Source organism: Vicia villosa, linkage group LG3, assembly GCF_029867415.1.
Source record: "Vicia villosa cultivar HV-30 ecotype Madison, WI linkage group LG3, Vvil1.0, whole genome shotgun sequence".
Lineage (NCBI taxonomy): Eukaryota > Viridiplantae > Streptophyta > Magnoliopsida > Fabales > Fabaceae > Vicia > Vicia villosa.
In genome coordinates this window covers 185,643,192-185,663,748 of record NC_081182.1, presented here as the reverse complement: position 1 = coordinate 185,663,748, position 20,557 = coordinate 185,643,192, and the positions used below count along the sequence as shown (strand labels likewise).

At 35.1% G+C, this 20,557-nt stretch overlaps 1 protein-coding gene across 1 annotated transcript; it reads right to left on the bottom strand.

Moving 5' to 3' along the window:
- Positions 1-17,582: 17,582 nt before the first annotated feature.
- LOC131659527 (probable GTP diphosphokinase RSH2, chloroplastic) lies at positions 17,583-18,214 on the bottom strand. Its single transcript, XM_058928706.1, has 2 exons — positions 18,005-18,214; positions 17,583-17,898 (listed from the first exon to the last, which is right to left on the bottom strand). The coding sequence occupies exons 1-2, from the start codon at positions 18,212-18,214 to the stop codon at positions 17,683-17,685; spliced, it is 426 nt and encodes a 141-aa protein (XP_058784689.1). The 3' UTR covers positions 17,583-17,682.
- Positions 18,215-20,557: the final 2,343 nt, after the last annotated feature.

The window sequence follows — 20,557 nt, the reverse complement described above, 5'->3', positions numbered from 1 at the left end:
GTCAGAGATGATGCGAGCCTTATCTCTAACAGACATACCTCCCATGAAAACAAAGGGTTTGGTGTAACAACCGAGGCCGAAGAAGGCAAGGGGTGGTTGCACCGCATGTAACACCTGAGGCCGAAGAGGGCTAGGGTGGTCGCCACATCAGAATGAGAGGAATCCTAAGGCCGTGCAGGTATGAGACTACATGGTTGAAGGAAAGCTTATAAGGATTGATGGGTACTACTTATGCCAACAAGATGCATCTTCTTTTCGGTAGCTCATTCCATAAGAACTCCACAGTTAAGCGTGCTTGACTTGGAGTAGTATTGGGATGGGTGACCTTTTGGGAAGTTTCCCGGAAAGCGTGCGAGTGAGGTCAAAGCATGCTGAAAAGACCCGTGTTGGTTTGTGGGGTCAGTCGATCATCCCGAAAGCAGTCTGGGATGTTACAAATGGTATCAGAGCCAGCCCTCTCCTAGTACGATGTGGTTCGAGGACGAACCATGCGGAAGCTGGTGGGCATGTAACACCGAGGCTGAAGAAGGCGAGGGGTGGTTGCACCGCATGTAACACCTGAGGCCGAAGAGGGCTAGGGTGGTCGCCACATCAGAATGAGAGGAATCCTAAGGCCGTGTAGGTATGAGACTACGTGGTTGAAGGAAAGCTTATAAGGATTGATGGGTACTACTTATGCCAACAAGATGCATCTTCTTTTCGGTAGCTCATTCCATAAGAACTTCACAATTAAGCGTGCTTGACTTGGAGTAGTATTGGGATGGGTGACCTTTTGGGAAGTTTCCCGGAAAGCGTGCGAGTGAGGTCAAAGCATGCTGAAAAGACCCGTGTTGGTTTGTGGGATCAGTCGATCATCCCGAAAGCAGTCTGGGATGTTACATTTGGCGAGATTAACATGTTGTCCAGAAGCTACAGCATACTTGTGAAAAATATCTTTCAGGTTGTTGATATTGTTTCACCGACCAGAACAGAAAACCATAATATTGTTAGCAAACATACTATGAGACGGACCCCAGTTGGACTTAGAAGCGTGAATTAGATTAATGGAGCCCTTAGAAACATATTTGGTGATGAGCCTACTCAACACATCTTGATCCAAAATGAAAAGAATAGGTGAGAGTGTATCTCCTTGACGAACTCCAGGGTTGCAATTGAAAAAACCATGAAGCTCCCCATTGAAACAAATGGACAAACACGCGGATTGAAGAATGGCCATTATCTAATTGCAGAAAACAGAGTTGAAACCGAAACTACGAAGAACCTACAAAATAAAATCCCAGCTGATAGTGTCAAAGGCTTTTGAAATGTCAACTTTCATGGCTAAGTTTCCAATAGAGCTTTTGTTATCTAAAACGTTAACAACATCCGAAGCGATACAAATGCAGTCCTTAATATTTCTACCCGGAATAAAACCACATTGTTCCTTTGAAATAAGATAGGGCATCATTACTGAAAGTCTAGAAGCAATGATTTTTGAGATGATCTTGGCATTGAAATTGGAGAGAGCAATCGGCCGGAACATGTTCATAGATTGAGCTTCCAGCGTCTTAGGAATAAGGATAATCTTTCTAACATTGAAGTTGGGGATAAAGGCTCCATATTGAAAGAATTGAATAACCGCTGCACAAACATCCTCTTTAATGATATTCCAGTATGATTGATAGAAAAAACCTCCAAAACCTTCTGGCCCTGGCGCACTTTGCTTATTAAGGCTGAAAATCGCACATCTAATTTCCTCATAAGAAGGCATCATTGTTAGGAGATTGTTCATGTCATCTGAAACCAATTTGGGAATCACTTCATTAACAATGCTTAGGTTTTGAGAAACACCTGCAAAACAAAAATGGTTAGTAAAATGAGAGACCTCTAGATTAGCCATCGCATCTTTATCTGTAACCGCAATGTCACCATCCATGAGCAGAGAAATAACATTTTGAGAGGTTTTCAATTTGGCAATTCTATGGAAATATGTCATATTGCAATCTCCATCACTATGCCACTCCATATTTGATTTTTCAGTCCAAAATAACTCCTCCTACTTTAAAGAGTTATCCAATTCCTGCCGAGCAGATTTTTCTTGATCCCGCAGCATCGAAGAAGCACTGTGAGTATTAATTTGTTCATGTATATCATTCAGCTTGTTTTTCTGGTCCTGAACTCTATGATGGATGTTGCCAAACGTACTCCAGTTCCACTGCTTCAGTTTGGCTTTGAGAAGCTGCAACTTTTTGGTCATAATCCACATAAGACAGCCAACAAATTCAGAGGACCATCAGTCATAAACTAAATATTTACAGGAATTGTGAAGATTCCACATACCATAGAACTTGAAATGAGATTTGATTCTGATCTGAGTGAAGGAGCAATCGGTAAGGATAGGATGGTGGTCGGATCTTAATCTGGGGAGAACAGTGGAGTAAGTGACGAAACTTTCGTTGTGCCCAACTTGATTTCATAAAGCACGATCCAGCTTTCTTTCAATGGAAGCAATGCCGGCATGACCATTATACCAGGTGAAAAGGTTACCTTTGTATGGAAAATCCAGAAGATCATTGTTGTCAACCCAACTTTTAAAGTCTGATATGGGAACACAGTTAGGGACACAAGAGCCTCTATGCTCATGCGCACCAAGGATGGAGTTGAAATCGCCAATGCAACGCCACGGTAAAGAGTTAGAATTAAGATAGGAAAGGTCATTCCAAATTGTTTTTCGTTTAATATGACAAGTGAAGGCGTAAATAGCCGTAATACCGAAAGTTTTGTTATTTGAGGTGTAGGTAAGAGCAACATGTTGTTCCGAGATACTATGAATTTGAAGGTCAAGGCTATTAATGCAAATGCACCAAAGGTTGGGAAGGAGAGATTCTCTATTGTTAACCGCAAACAGCTTCATGTTAAGCCTGTTCCAAAAAGTTTGAGGGAAGAGGTATGAGACATCCAAAATTCTGCTATAAAACATAAATCTAGCTTATGAGATATAATTAGACTTTTAGGGCTAACTTTGAGGGGGAGTTAGCAATTCCCCTGATGTTTGTTCATTGGAAAACTAATTTACATTTTAATAATAACAATTTATAACAATTTCGATTTTCAACTCGGTTGGCAAACTAATTTATATTTTAATAATATTAATTTATAACAATTTCAATTTTGAACTCTCTTAGTATGTTTTTAATAGTAGAGTACTGCAATACTTATTGCTTTTACTTTTCAATTTTATACACTACCATTCAATAAAGTTTTTTTTTTTGCAAAACCAATCAATCGAGTTAAAAACTACTTTTATTACTCAAAAATTGAACAATTGATGAGAAGAAAGAGAAAATGTTTAGAAAGTGTAAGAGAATCTTATAGTATTATACTAAAAAATATTAAATGTAATTCCGATCACAATGAAACAACCACTTAATAGATTTAATAAAAAAATTGAAAAGTCAATTTTAAATAAAAATGAAGATCAAAGGAAAATAGAAAATAATGTTGGAATTAGACTCTCAAACCTTTTAGTAATTCCTTATCGTTAAAGATGACAATGAAGAATATAAGAACAAAAGTAGGATTAGGGTTTGTGGAAATTAGAAGAGAAGAAGAAAGTATTTTTTGCAGAGTTTCTCTCTGCCCACAAACTGTGGAAATTCTGTTATTCACTTGCAACTGCAATTTCTGTGAATACAAGTTATATCAAAATAGGGGTTACTCCCTCTATTTATAGTTTTAGGTTAGCTTTCTCCCTAAGTCAAAGCCCAAAACATAAAAGCCCAAAATACATATTTTAGACCTAAATCAAATCTAATCAAATCTGTGTGTAACAAACTGTTTCCACACTTTAATAGATTTATTCGACACACCTTGTGTTCGAGCAATAACCTGCTTTGACACAAGGAATTATAATTTAACACACCACCTAATTCATTGTGTCTAAGCTATCTACATTCATCATAGCTCTTAGTCTTCTGAATATTTCGACCAACACTCCCTTCGTCATGATATCTGCAATCTGATTCCCAGTTCTGCAGTGTTCCAGATTCATCTTCCCTTTTTCTACCTGCTCTTAAAGATAATGGAACCTAATTTCGATGTGCTTGCTTCGACCATGTGCTGTCGGATTCTTCGCCAGGTTGATAGTTGACATGCTGTCAATCTTCATGGTAATTGCTCCATGATCTTTACCTGTTATTTCTTCGACCAAGTTCACGATCCATCTTGTTTGACATGCACGAAGAGAAGCAGCTATGTACTCTGCTTCGCATGATGATAGTGCCACTATTGGTTCCTTTCTCGAACTCCAAGAAACTGGTGCACCACCTAGCATAAACGCATAACCAACTGTGGGTTTTCGATCCTCAGCATCACTACACCAACTCGAGTCGGTGTAACTCGGTAATTTGCATTCTTTTCCCTTATCAGCTGCAGGAAATAGAATGCCATAGTCGAGAGTTCCTTTCAGATACCTCAGTATCCTCTTCGTCGCTACTAGGTGTGATACCTTTGGCTTCTTCATGAATCTACTTATCATACCTACATTGTATGCTAAGTCAGGCCTTGTGTGACAAAGGTAAGACTGGACAAAATAAAAAAAACAGCCCAAACCGTCCAGCCCATGGTAAGCGAAAGAGGGCGGTCGGGTTAATTTCGGGTTAGCGGGTCAATCAGTTTGATTATTTGGTTATAGCTTGATAACAATAGGTCGGTTCAGTTTATTAAAACCAACCCAAAGATACCCAAAACCGACCGGCCTATTATTCACTAGGTTGGCCCCAATAAATAAACCCAGTCAAAAAAACCCCACCCAACTTGTAACACCCCATATTTTTCCATTATAGTTTAATTGAGATATAAATTAATTATTTATAATTAATTAATTATTCGGTGAATTATTGGAGAATTGGAAATAATATAATTGGGCTTGTGTTTTGATTAGTGGAGAAGGGGAGCCAAGTGTATAGGCCTCACTAATCATTATTCTATTTTTCATAAAATAGAGAAAATTGTGAGAAAGGAGATTAGAAGCAAAAAGAGTCAAAGTGGGAGAACTGAGAAGATACGTGAAAGAGGAGGAGCAGAGGAAGAGAACCTTCAAGGGATTCAAACTCTAAGGTAAGGGGGGACTCTTCGGGTTAGTGATTATTATACAATCAAGGTTAGTAGAATTGATTAGGTTGTTATTTGATTCAATTGGATATTTTAGAATTGTGTTATGTTATGTGTTCTGGTGTTGTTTTTGGTATTACCTGTTTTGGTACAATTTTGGTTGAGTTTGAAATGGATGGATGCTGTCAAAATAACGTTTTTCTGCTGCAGGAATGGTGTAATTGGTTACGGTAACCGATTACACTGGGTGTCATTTTGAAAAATTGTATTTTCGGGCTCGTAATCGATTACGGTAACCGATTACACTAAGTGATATTTTCAAAAATATGCCATTTCGAGCTCGTAATCGGTTATGATAACTGATTACATCTGTTTTCAAATGATATAGAATAGGTTACGTCAAGCGTAACCGGTTACAGCATTTCCCGTAACCGGCTACACTAGGACTTTTTGGAAAAATATTTTATTTTCAAAAATGCATATCTTTTGATCCGTGTGTCCGATTTGTGTGCCATTTTGGGCGTTGCGAAGCTGATTCAGAGCTTAAGATGATGAATTAATGAAATGGGCAGTGACACGATTTTATTTTAAATCTCTATTTAATTTAAATGATGAAATGTAGCATTGTGTACATATATGTGTGAATGTAACAATGTGTTGTTATGGTGATGAAACTATCTTGACTTTCATTGTGATTGGATGATGTTTGACATGAATATGTGTGATATGATTGAATGATTGCTAAGACATGTGCATGCTTATTGGTGCTGAAATGGTGGGTAGTAATGAGACGATGCGATGCATCAGATCGGTGATGTTATAAGTATGTCATATGTGTGCATTCATTCATACGCATCTTGGTGATGGATCCCGGTGATGTTGTGGATCAAATGGTGGACAAAAATCCCATTGTGTGGAATTTGTGTCGGTTGGGCTGTATTTTGGTGATGAATAGATCAGTCGGATGGGTTTAGCCCATGTATGGTACCACATGCATAGCGTCAGTTCATTCATGTGCATAATGATATAGTATGACCGAATGAATTGAGTGTTATGTTTCAATGATGTATTTATTGGCATGGTTGTTTGATTATTGTTGGAAATCTGAATACATGTTGTAATTGGGTGAATAATAATTATACGATGTTTTATTGCTTATGAATGAATAATACTTATTAATTTCAAATGAAACTAACCCTTACATGTTGACATTTTCAGATTGAGAAGTAGCGGCTTATTGCTCGGTGAGAATAGCTTGTAGAGTTCATCCGGTATTTTGGTGTCGTGTCAGTCATGCTCTGATAGTGTAACACTGGGGAACGATTTAGTTTAGAGTTTAACTACGTACTCTATTTCATGGTTTTCGGTTTTGTTTTATTACCTTGATTTTGGTGATGCGTACTTTCCGCTGTGTTAAACATGACGTTGTTATCTGACAAATCGTTCTAATAATGCATGACAGTTGACATATGTTTTGGTTTAAATTAGTTGTGGCACCCTTGGTTGCATGTTTTTACTCTTATTATTTTATAAATTGCCGCGGAGTTTAGAAGGGTGTTACACAACTTAGTTTCTCTCACCTCACTCACTCTCTTCTCCCTTGCACCGTGAGACTGAAACTCTCGATCTCACAGTTCCACCTCTCTCCGACCCTAACCAGCATCGTCGTTCTCCCCCTCCATCTAATCCTCACCATCATCGTTCCACCTTCATCAAGTTCTTCTGGTAATAAATATTTCCACGATCATCAAGTTTTTGATTTTATTTTACATTTTGTTTTGGTTAATGATTACTGTTAGGTTTCTTAAAATGTTTTAGTTATTGTTTCAATTTTCCTCTTCTTTTAGTTTTGGTTCGTAAAGACATAAGATTGAGGCGAACAAATATAAACCCTAACCATTCAGGTTATTTTTTTATTCCATTTTCTTCTATCCTCTTTTCTTGGTTAATGATTATTGGGTTAATACATATTCACCCCCTGCCATTAGAGCGAGATTCGGTTTTTCCCCCTGAAGTTTACTATAAGGTAATCAAGCAAACCTCCCACCAACTGAACTGTTTCGTTTTGTTGATTTTTATTATTTCAAACTCAATATATTATAAATCTATTATACATATTATATACATACTTATACATATTATTTTTGTTAATTTAAAATATATTAATTTGCAAAACGTTAAAAAATGTTTAAAAAATTTATAAAATATTAAAACGTTAAAAAATAAATTTTTATAACATGTTAGAATTCTTAAAACGTTAATTGTAATTTAACGTTATTATGTTATTTTACCTTATAAAACTATTTACCTTATAAAATTATTTAATTTATTAACGTTTTAATATATATATATATATATATATATATATATATATATATATATATATATATATATATATATATATATATATATATATATATATATATATTATTAACGTTAATACATATTATAAACTAATATATATAAAACCTTAATTTTTTACTGTTAATATATATTATTAAAACCATAACGTTTAATATATATTATTAAAACCTTAACGTCAATATATATTATTAAAACCTTAACGTTAACACATATATATAACATTTTTTACTGTTCATATATATTATAAACTAACATTTTTTACTGTTAATATATATTTTTAAAACCTTAACGTTTTAATATATATATATATATATATATATATATATATATATATATATATATATATATATATATATATATATATATATATATATATATATATATATATATATATATATATATATATTATAAACGTTAACACATATTATATAACATTTTATATATATAACATTTAATTTTTTTTGCTGTTAATATATAACATTTTATATATATAATATATATGACATTTTATTTTTTTTTACTTTTAATATATAACATTTTATATATATAACATATATATAAAATTTTATTTTTTAATATACTGTTAATATATATAGCTAGTATATTATACAGTTAAAATTTATTGTTCAAAATTACATTTATTTTCATTTTATTTTTTTAATATACTGTTAATATGTATAGTTAGTATATTATACTGTTAAAATTTATAAACAAAATATGCTGTTAAAATATATATAGTTAATATACTATACTAATATATATAAAACGTTGATAAAACGTTAATATACTATATATAAGATTGTTTCAGTTTCAAAAAGTAATATATATAATAGACAAGTTGGCCTAGTGGAAGTTCTCATTACATGCATCCTAAAATACATGGGTTCTGAGCAATTTAATTTTACCACACAGTGCCAACGTATAAGGGGGAGATCAAAAAAAAAATTTTAATTGGGGGAAAACCGAATCTCGCTCTAATGGCAGGGGGTGAATATGTATTAACCCATAATTATTTTATACCAAATGATGCATATGCTGAAAGAATATGCATTGTCACCTGTTTTCTATGCCCCTTCTGCTATGTAATGTATTATTGTTAACCCTGTTATTATTATTATTTTTGGAAGATGGAGCATGGAGAATATATCTTGCACGGAGAAGGTATCATGCATGGAGATGGTAGCTTTCATGGAGTTGGAGATGCTAATTTCAAACCAGGGTAATTCAAATACCATCACCTAGTACATTTATTTTAATCTCTTTTTTTTGAATTAGTTTAAGAATGAAGGTGGTTGTTAGTTTACATATTTTTAGTTAGTCATATGTGTTTTGATTTGTTCAAGTGATTGTTTGTTCAAGTATGTGTTAATTTCACCCATTACCAACTACCGAAATAATTTCACTCACCAATTACCAACTTAATTTCAAATGAATAATGAGACAGGAACATAGTGTATATGGGAGTGTGTTGAGTTTTTAAGACAAATGAGAGAATGCATTGGGTTGTCAATACTTGCATTATGTAAATACTTGCATTATGCACTCGTTCCACACCCTTATAACTTAAAAATAAACCTAATATGGTGAATGGTGTCAAATATAAATAAATAACTACTACTTTATAAAATCATATTTAGTTTATAACAGCAACAAACTATAAAAAATTAGTTTAGATACATGATAACTATCTTTGTTTCATAACAGCAACAAGAAACAAGCAATCTTAGGTGGCTGTTTTTTTTTTTTTTATAACAGCAACAAGCAACAAGCTATCTTAGATATAGTATAATTTAGTTGGCTGTTTTTAAGTAGGTGGTAGTATGCATGTTTAATTTAGATAATATGAAATTTATATGGTTTTGTATGCTTGTGTATGTTTGAAATTGTCTGCTTTCAAATTAAAAACTGTGTGCTTTGAAGGAAACAGATTTCTTTTTTATATTGATATTGACTTGCAAAAGCATTTAGAATGAGTTACAAGAGGTCTTTATATAGAGATCAAGGTGTCATACCCCAAAATTTACCCAATATAATTTGCATCTGTCAATTTATTAAGGGCGTTAAAAATTAAGGGCCATAGGGTTTAATATATCTATTGTTAAACTCGTTCTCTTATAAAATCCCCTTGTAAATTGATTAAAATAAAATGAGGTGTGGGTAGCAAGTATTTGGGATCCAATTTGTTTTGGGCCCATTTATCTCATCATTTAATCATTTTATTATCTTTTTTATTTTTTCACCAAATAAGTATTATTATTTACTAATTATAGGATTATCAGTAATATTAATTTTAAACTATTAATTAAGATTTGTATTAGGACCATTAGTATCAAATAAATATCGTTTGATTAGTTTAGGATTATTGTTTTATTATTATTTAAAATTTATAATTAAATTGGATTATTTTAGATATTTAGGATAATTATGTTATTGTTGGCTGGAGATTTCGTTTAGAGGAAATATTCTTTGAAGAGTTAGAATTCGAAGAAAGATGGTTACTGATGACCATTTCTGAGATTGAATATGGCTACTGATGGCCATGTTTCGAGGATGTTGTTTAAGTTGAAGTAAAGATGGTTAGAATCGGAGCTAATTCAAAGTGAGTTTTCTTTAAGACTTAAACGTTTTGCGAAATACAAAGGGTACTGAAGCTTGACGTGTTTTCGTGACATTCTCGGTTCTGATCACATTGCCACGTATCGAAAGAGGATTCAGGCGGGAGGATTTGAATTTCGAAATAGTCTGTGTAACCGAACAAGGACAGATGGCATCCCAGGGATTCATGTGAGCAACGTGGCATTAGATTAGTGTAGGACCGTTAGGGTCGAAATTAGTATAAATAAGGGTCTTAATGTTAGGATTCCCTGTGTTCATTTTGTACATATCACTCACAAATTACTCAAGTATCAAGTGTTAAGAGAACGAGTTCGCTGAGAAATGTACGTATGACACCAACACCATTTTAAATACATTTGTATCTTTCTTTATTCAAGTATATTTTCAATTCCTTTATCTTTTTTTGTTTAACTTTCATTTCGAAGCATTTTACATTTCTGCATTTAACATTCTTGCACGTTATATTCTTGCACTTTATATTTATGCAATTTACACGCTTTTTATGTTTTCTTTGTCGAAGTTTTATTAACATGTATAACAAGTGTTGTTTCACATGAGTAGTCATATGATCATATCACAAACGAGTTTTCGAAGCAAGAACAAACAAATATGGACCAAATCATATCAAAAGACAATTGTTTGACTATGTCCTAGGATCAATCTAGTCGATCCTGCGAGTAACCAAAGTATATTTTATAGTTTGGAGGACTAGCGGTTGTTTACCGGAAATCACCGTAAACAAATTGGCACGCCCAGTGGGACAGTGTCAAACAGATTGTTATTAATTGATTATTTTGTTTTGTCTAGAAAATATCAAGACCTTGTATGAACCTTAATAAACGGTAAATTAACCAACAATACACAGTCGATTCCAAAACGAAGGTACAACAAGAAAATGGTCAATGTGGCCAGTGGAGGGGGAGATCAAGATCCCCCACAGGGGTCAGGAACAGTAGCGGCAAATTCTACGCATGTTTCGACTTTTACTTAAGGAGCATAGGATATACCAGGTTCGACAGGATCTGCACCCATAGGTAGTTCCCAAGCTATGCCCGAAAATACATCAGGGACAACAGGGACTGTTCCAGTCTCGAGTTCGACTATCGTGCCTCCACTCATAGGCGCAAGCGAGATACCACCTTTCTCGACAAACGCTGCAAGTCAATTATTTACCCCAAGACCATCCTCATCTGCTTTAGAAAGTTGGAGACCCAACAACCCATATGAAATGCCATATTCATACATGGTAGGATTACGAGGGGCAGGGCCCACATACACTGCACCTAACCCAACGACGTTTTCGCCTAATGTCGATTCGATAGGTCGAAGCGCACAAAACACAGGCTTCTCTGCCCAAATACCTCCCTTAACTACCAGTAGCCAAGCGGCATTTTGACAGGAAATGGATGCAAGTAACCATGATATGTTAGGTGTCCTTGCTAGAGAATTGGGGTCGATCTTTAATCCATTAACGACAAACATTACCAGGACTAACCAGGAGAATGTAGAAACATATCAAAAAATATCTTCGCAAATAGGGCGAATGGCGGATTTCTTAGGAGTCCCGCAAAATATGCGAAGAAACAACCAATCAACCTATCAAGAAGGGGACCTAGTTCTAGAACAAATTCGAAATGCAGTTCCGCGACCTAGGCCGACGCCAGTCGAACGAAATCAAGTGGTAGATTTAGAAACTCAAAATAAAACGACTAACGTTGGTCAACAAGCAGTTCCCCAACAACAGCCTAGAGTAGTTGTAGTGGGAAGAGACGAACATCCTGGCGAAGTTGTACATAGGGTTAGGAGAGAAAATTTGGCAACAGAAAACAATCTCACTGCCATGATAGAGACAATAATGGCTAATAATGGTCTTAATAATGGTCTTAATGCAAACAGAATTGCCAAGAGGTACCAAGGTACCCAAATTCACGAAATTTTCAGGGGACACTAGTGAATCAACGGTGGAACACATAGCCAGATATTTGACGGAAGCAGGGGATCTAGCAGGGAATGAGGATTTGAGAATTAAATATTTCCCTAGTTCGCTAACAAAAAATGCTTTTGTTTAGTTCACCACCTTACCCCCAAATTCCATAGACGCATGGGCACACCTGGAGAGGTTATTCCATGAACAATTCTACATGAGTCAAACCAAGATAAGTCTGAAAGAATTGGCTAGCATCAAGAGGAAGTTCACGGAGCCTATAGATGATTACTTGAACAAGTTCCGTTTGTTGAAGTCAAGATGCTTCACGGTTGTCCCAGAACATGAATTAGTCGAAATGGCTGCGGGCGGCCTAGACTATTCAATCAGAAAGAAACTAGATACCCAATACCTAAGGGATATGGCCCAATTGGCAGACAGGGTTCGACAAGTCGAACGACTAAAAGCAGAAAAGGCCAGAGCAAATAAAAGTTACAAGAAGGAGAGGGTAGCATATATTGAAGCTGAAGACGTTGACGGTGAATCTTTCGAAGATTCATACAGCGTGGAAGAGGTCGAAATAGATCTAGCTGAATTAAAAGAAGCACCACCTTATTCTTGCAAGTTGCTTACCCCTTCTAATGGAAAAAATACGGTTGAGAATGATAAAAGCGATAGATTTCCTAAGAAAACTTATACATTTGACGTGACTAAATGTGACGAAATATTCGATTTAATAGTAAAAGATGGCCAGATGATAGTGCCTCATAATTCCAAAGTTCCTCCGTTAGAACAACGGAATAAGCGAGGCTTTTGTAAATATCATGGTTTTTTAGGCCATAAAACCTCACAATGTTTTCTTTTCAGGGATCTAATTCAGAATGCTATCAAGGATGGACGTCTGAAATTCGCTGATAAAACAAAGAATCATATGAAGGTTGATGCAGACCCTTTGAATGTTGCTGACACTAACCTGTGTGAACCACTTGACATCAACATGGTGGAAGTATCTGAAACTAGTGTTGCTGAATCAGAGATAATTTCAACTTGAAAGCAGGCTACTGAAAGCCTAAATGACAATACAGTCTTCAATGCTGATACTGAAGAATCCTCTGATGTAGAGATAACTGAAGATCTGAAAGGGAAAACTAGTGAGGCCACTGAAGACCTCAGAGCAAAACTTCAGCAGATACAGATCTCTGAAGCCCCTCCGGCAGTTGTTAACATGGTCAATGTTAGGCGGCCTTTATCTGAAATAGAAGAACTAGAAAAGTGGCTGATAAGGGAGAATGGAAACATGGAAATCCCACCGAGAGGGGAAAGTTTGAAAGATTATCTCTGGAACTGTCATGAGAAAAATGGTGGAAAAATGCTAATGTGCCCAAGATGTTCGATTATGCTGAATCGAAGGGTTCAAGCTAACTTTGAGAGGGCCCTACGAGAAAGAATGGAACAACCATGGAGAGGAGGAAACCTATTACTGAAGGTATACCCAAGGAATGAAGAAAGCTTAGTAGGTTTCTTGGTCAGATGTCATAAAGAAAACACTGAGGTTTTATTGTGTCCCAGATGTGGAGCAGTCTATGGCGAACTACTAGCGCGATCGTTCGAAAGAGTATATTTCTCCATGGGTCGAGACACTCAGGGACTCCGTCCCAACATGTATGTGTTCAACAACCAGACCTCATCGAAGAGGCCTGACAGCCCCCACCCTAGAGCTCGAAGGGTCACATTCAAAATCCCTGCAGACATACCCAGGGATAGATGGATGCAAGTTGGTGCTAGAACCAACAAATGACGAAGCTGGGACCAAGGGGGAAGAACTGCAATGGCATATAGGAAGCAATTCCATACATCAAATCGAGAGATGTACAGGTTGGAGAATTACAGGGGAAAAATCCTATGTCTAGATCCCAATGGAGAAGACGCCAGAGGATGAAGAATGCCCAGAGGGAATATAAACCAAAGGAGATTGGAGAGTCTAGTAGCAACCAAATCCCAACGCAGGGGGCATGGACAAGGACAAGTAAACCTCCAGTGGAACGCAAGTTGTTCGATTCTGAAAATGAGAAGGAAGAAGAAAAGATGCATTCCAGCCCTTGGAAAGAAGACGATAGGATGACAAATGATTTCGACTCAGTACTCCCTCATGAGTTTAACCAAGTGTCATACCCCAAAATTTACCCTATTTATTTTAATATAGTGACTTTTTTTATATAAGAGGCGTGTAAAAAAAATGGGGGCGCTAATGGGCTTAATATTGTAATTGTTAAAGTCCATTCTTGAGAATCATATAATTCAAAGGTAGGAGTTTATTTTCTTTAGAAAATTATATTAGGTTTTAAGCCCATTAGAGTTAATTAAAAAATAGAAACCATGACCTTACCTTTTCAAATTAAAACAAACTAATTTCTTAAATTTAATCAACTTGAATAACAAATATTAAATAAAAAAAATTAGTAACAAGAGGGGGGCGCTTATTATCCTTATTTTTAGGCTAGTTTTTTTTTTTTTTTTTTTTTTTTAGTTTTATGATAATAAACCAACATAAAAAATATAAATTAGGATGACTTTTTCTACTATAAAAAATTAGCATTAGTATTGTGATATTATTTTAAGTAATTACATTAATTATTATTAACCAAATAATATTATAATTGTTTTAATCTCTTCAACGGTTCAACCTCTGTTTATCAAGTTCAAATATGGTTATTATTAATTAACAATTGTTATTTGTATTAATATCTAATTGCACTATAATTATATTATATTATTAACCATTTACGGTAAAAAAATGCTTTATACAAATCCAACATTTTATCATATATCAATAATCTTTTTTTTATTAAAAATTATTATTATTTATATTATTATTGGTTATTATTATAATTTTAACTTAGTTAATATAATATAGGTTTATATATATTCTTTTAATTAACATTTAGGAATAATTGACTAAGTCAACTAACCCTTCCGTCTTCAACCTCTAAGAACGGCTGCCACCCTAATTCCAACCCTAATTTTGTTTCAAATCCATAATCATGAACCGAATCAAGCCATAAGCGAAAAAGGAAAATAGATCAAAATTAAACGAATAGTTATCATACAAAATTCGATCCGGATTTGTTCTGTTTCTAAACTTAAGGCTAAAATCAAATCAAGATCAAAACTTAATCAAATCATAAATTGCAAATCCGAAAGTTTCATGATACAAATCAAATCTCCTAACATTAATCTGAATCAAAGCTCTTAAACTATTTCCTAATTCATCACTCCTAAAAACTCTATAAAAGCAAAACCTAAAATCTACAGAAGGGGGAGAAAAAATATTGAGGGATAAAAAAAAACGAAAATCAGAAGGAGACAAAGAGAAAGACGGATCGTACGCTTGCACCACCACTTTGTTCGTGATACCTGAAACGAAAAAGAGAAGGATTAGATTCAAAGCCCCAAATCGGAGAGGAAAAATCGTAAAGAATTTCTGGAAGAGGTAAGATCTAAAAATCACTTAGCTTAGGGAATTTATCGATTTGCATGCATGCCCGTATTTGATTGTACCTTGTTTTCTTTCTGGAAATTTAACTTAGGATTCTAAGGTTTGAGGGTTAGGATTCATAGGGTTATTGGGGGGAAGATGAAGATCTTCATCTTGTTTTAACGTTCTGGGTTTATGGGATTTAGGAGAGAGAATGAAGGAAACCGAAGAGAGAGAAGAAGATAAAAAATGGAAATGAAATCAAATATCAAATATCTACCCATTACTAAAGAATTGCCCAAACTGACATTTCTACCCTTCCACAATAAAACAATTCCAATGCCAAAAGGTTATTCAGGTAATTAACAAAATAGAAATTCATTCATGCCAATTGTTCTCTTCTCATTGGTCATTACCATTTACATTTCTACTTTTCTGAATTGTTGCACCAAGTGTTGCACTATTATTGGTCCTTATTTCCCACATTGTACTACTTTTTTTTTCTCTCTCATTTCATTTACATTTGATGGCAGACAACAAGTCAGTAACACTAGATCTAAAGCAGAAAATTCAGGAACAAATTCAATTGCAAAGCCTGATTCAAAGATTGGCTAAATACATGCAAATCTAAAAATCAAATTCCAATATCTTAATCTAAAATAACAATCAATTATTGATCAACACCAAACAAATTCCTCACCCCTTCAACTAAATCAGCAACTCCAGCTCCAAACATCCCAAATATATAATCATAAGTAAGAAAAGCATCATCAAGTGTATCATCAACTATCTACCCATTACTAAAGAATTGCCCAAACTGACATTTCTACCCTTCCACAATAAAACAATTCCAAAGCCAAAAGGTTATTCAGGTAATTAACAAAATAGAAATTCATTCATGCCAATTGTTCTCTTCTCATTGGTCATTACCATTTACATTTCTACTTTTCTGAATTGTTGCACCAAGTGTTGCACTATTATTGGTCCTTATTTCCCACATTGTACTACTTTTTTTTTTCTCTCTCATTTCATTTACATTTGATGGCAGACAACAAGTCAGTAACACTAGATCTAAAGCAGAAAATTCAGGAACAAATTCAATTGCAAAGCCTGATTCAAAGATTGGCTAAATACATGCAAATCTAAAAATCAAATTCCAATATCTTAATCTAAAATAACAATCAATTATTGATCAACACCAAACAAATTCCTCACCCTTTCAACTAAATCAGCAACTCCAGCTCCAAACATCCCAAATATATAATCATAAGTAAGAAAAGCATCATCAAGTGTATCATCAACTATCTACCCATTACTAAAGAATTGCCCAAACTGACATTTCTACCCTTCCACAATAAAACAATTCCAAAGCCAAAAGGTTATTCAGGTAATTAACAAAATAGAAATTCATTCATGCCAATTGTTCTTTTCTCATTGGTCATTACCATTTACATTTCTACTTTTCTGAATTGTTGCACCAAGTGTTGCACTATTATTGGTCCTTATTTCCCACATTGTACTACTTTTTTTTTCTCTCTCATTTCATTTACATTTGATGGCAGACAACAAGTCAGTAACACTAGATCTAAAGTAGAAAATTCAGGAACAAATTTAATTGCAAAGCCTGATTCAAAGATTGGCTAAATACATGCAAATCTAAAAATCAAATTCCAATATCTTAATCTAAAATAACAATCAATTATTGATCAACTCCAAACAAATTCCTCACCCCTTCAACTAAATCAGCAACTCCAGCTCCAAACATCCCAAATATATAATCATAAGTAAGAAAAGCATCATCAAGTGTATCATCAACTATCTACCCATTACTAAAGAATTGCCCAAACTGACATTTCTACCCTTCCACAATAAAACAATTCCAAAGCCAAAAGGTTATTCAGGTAATTAACAAAATAGAAATTCATTCATGCCAATTGTTCTCTTCTCATTGGTCATTACCATTTACATTTCTACTTTTCTGAATTGTTGCACCAAGTGTTGCACTATTATTGGTCCTTATTTCCCACATTGTACTACTTTTTTTTCCCTCTCATTTCATTTACATTTGATGGCAGACAACAAGTCAGTAACACTAGATCTAAAGCAGAAAATTCAGGAACAAATTCAATTGCAAAGCCTGATTCAAAGATTGGCTAAATACATGCAAATCTAAAAATCAAATTCCAATATCTTAATCTAAAATAACAATCAATTATTGATCAACACCAAACAAATTCCTCACCCCTTCAACTAAATCAGCAACTCCAGCTCCAAACATCCCAAATATATAATCATAAGTAAGAAAAGCATCATCAAGTGTATCATGCAAAAGCCCTGCAGCAACTACAGTTGAATTTACACCGATCAAAGCCAGCAACACAGCAGTTTCCAAACAATGCTGCAAATACGGATCACCACTAGCTCGCATCTACAAACAAACAATTCATCAAAATCATTCAAACAAACCAAAAATCAATCCTAAAAATCACACATTCCAAACACAATTACACACAAACACATAAAGCTCAACTAACCTGTCCTCTATGAGCTTTCTCAGCTTCACAAAACGCCTTAATAACAAACTCTTCACAAAAGATCTTGTGCCTCAATTGAGCACTCATCAACAACTTCTTAGCATAAGGCTCAAACTCAAATCCAAAGCAACCTTCCACAACAGTATCCTTCAAATTGAAAGTCAACTCATCAACAACCCCAGAAGAACCACCTCCGTCAATTATTGGCATAGAACTTTGGACCAAGCACTCTGGGCCTGTCGAACGTCACCAAAAGAAGCTACAAACACTACACCTATCCAACTGACGTTCAGACACGATGCAGGGCTCCCAGTTGAGATATACTTGCAATCAGTCCGGATCCAAAGACAGGCAGAAATTCCTCCAAACATGTATTGGGAATTGGTGATGAACGAATTAGTGGATTTGGACGAAGACAGACTTCAAGCGTTGGAGATGATAAAAAGACAAAAAGAAAGGGTGTCGAGAGCATACAATAAAAAGGTGAAAGGTAAAACATTTATTAATAATGACTTAGTTTGGAAAGTTATTTTACCTATAGATCTAAAGAATCAGGTTTTAGGCAAATGGTCCCCACACTGGGAAGGACCCTTTTGAATTTTAAAAGTATTCTCAAATAATGCTTATGAGATAGAAGAGTGAAGGATAGAAAAACACTTAGAAAGGGGGGTTTGAATAAGTGTGACTTTAAAAACTTGAACGATAAAAATAAATTGCACAGTTATTTTTATCCTGGTTCGTTGTTAACTAAACTACTCCAGTCCACCCCCGCAGAGATGATTTACCTCAACTGAGGATTTAATCCACTAATCGCACGGATTACAATGGTTTTCCACTTAGTCAGCAACTAAGTCTTCCAGAGTCTTCTGATCACACACTGATCACTCCAGGAACAACTGCTTAGTTCACTCCTAAGACTTTTCTAGAGTCTACTGATCCACACGATCACTCTAGTTACAACTGCTTAGTTCACTCCTAAGACTTCCCTAGAGTATTCTGATCCACACGATCACTCTAGTTCCTTACAACTTAATGTAATCAATTCTAAGAGTTTACAAATGCTTCTTAAAAGCGATAATCACAAACTGTGATATTTCTCTTAATCGTTTAAGCTTAATCTCACTAAAATATTACAGCAGCAATGTAGTGAGTTTTGATGAAGATGAAGATTCTGAGTTTTGATTTGAACAGAGTTTCAGCAAGTTGATATGAGCGTTTTTGGTGTAGAATCGTTAACCTTGCTTCTCATCAGAACTTCATATTTATAGGCGTTTGAGAAGATGACCGTTGAATGCATTTAATGCTTTGCGTGTTCCGTACAGCATCGCATTTAATGTTATACGCTTTTGTCAACTACCTCGAGCCTTGTTCACGCTGTATCTACTGACGTAGCCTTTAGTAGCTTTTAACGTTCCTTTTGTCAGTCAGCGTAGCTTGCCACTTGTACTTCCTTCTGATTCTGATGTTTGTGAATACAACGTTTGAATATCATCAGAGTCAAACAGCTTGGTGCAAAGCATCTTCTGATCTTCTGACCTTGAAGTGCTTCTGAGCGTGATACCATCAGAACTTCAGTGCTTCTGATCTCTTGTTCTTCTGATGCTTCCATAGACCCATGTTCTGATTCTGCTTCGACCATCTTCTGATGTCTTGCCAGACCATGTTCTGATGTTGCATGCTGAACCCTTGAGACAAAGCTTCTGAGCGCTGAATTATGCGTACTCTTTATATATTTCCTGAAAAGGAAATTGCATTGGATTAGAGTACCATATTATCTTAAGCAAAATTCATATTATTGTTATCATCAAAACTAAGATAATTGATCAGAACAAATCTTGTTCTAACAATCTCCCCCTTTTTGATGATGACAAAAACATATATAAATGATATGAATTTGCAATCAGAAAGAACGGATGGCAAAAGACAAATTACACAGCTATAGCATAAGCATATGAATATGTCTCCCCCTGAGATTAACAATCTCCCCCTGAGATAAATAATCTCCCCCTGAAATAAATACTCGAAGAACTTTAATAAAAGACTTCCCTTATTATTTCGGTAGAGACGATCATATAAGCTTTTGTCTTTAGAGAATTCATAGCTTCTGACTTCTGCTTCCATTGGACAGCTTCAGAACTAGAATTTCTTTAGATCCCTTGAACACTCACAGCTTCTGATTCCTGCTTCCATCTAGGACAGCTTCAGAACTTGAATTTCTTTGATCTTCTGAACATTCACAGCTTCTGACTTCTGCTTCCATCTAGGACAGCTTCAGAACTTGAATTTCTTTGATCTTCTGAACATTCACAGCTTCTGATTTCTGCTTCCCTCGGATAGCTTCAGAACTTGAGTTTTCTGGATCTTTGGAACATTCGCAGCTTCTGATTTCTGCTTCCCTCAGATAGCTTCAGAGCTTTGAATTTCTACCAACATCACTTCATGCTAGGTTTGTATCAGAACATTGTTGAATGTACCAGAGCATCATCTGAGCATCTCTACATCCTGAAATGTTACAGAACAAAAACTACACGACAAAAGTCAGCATGAAAGAGT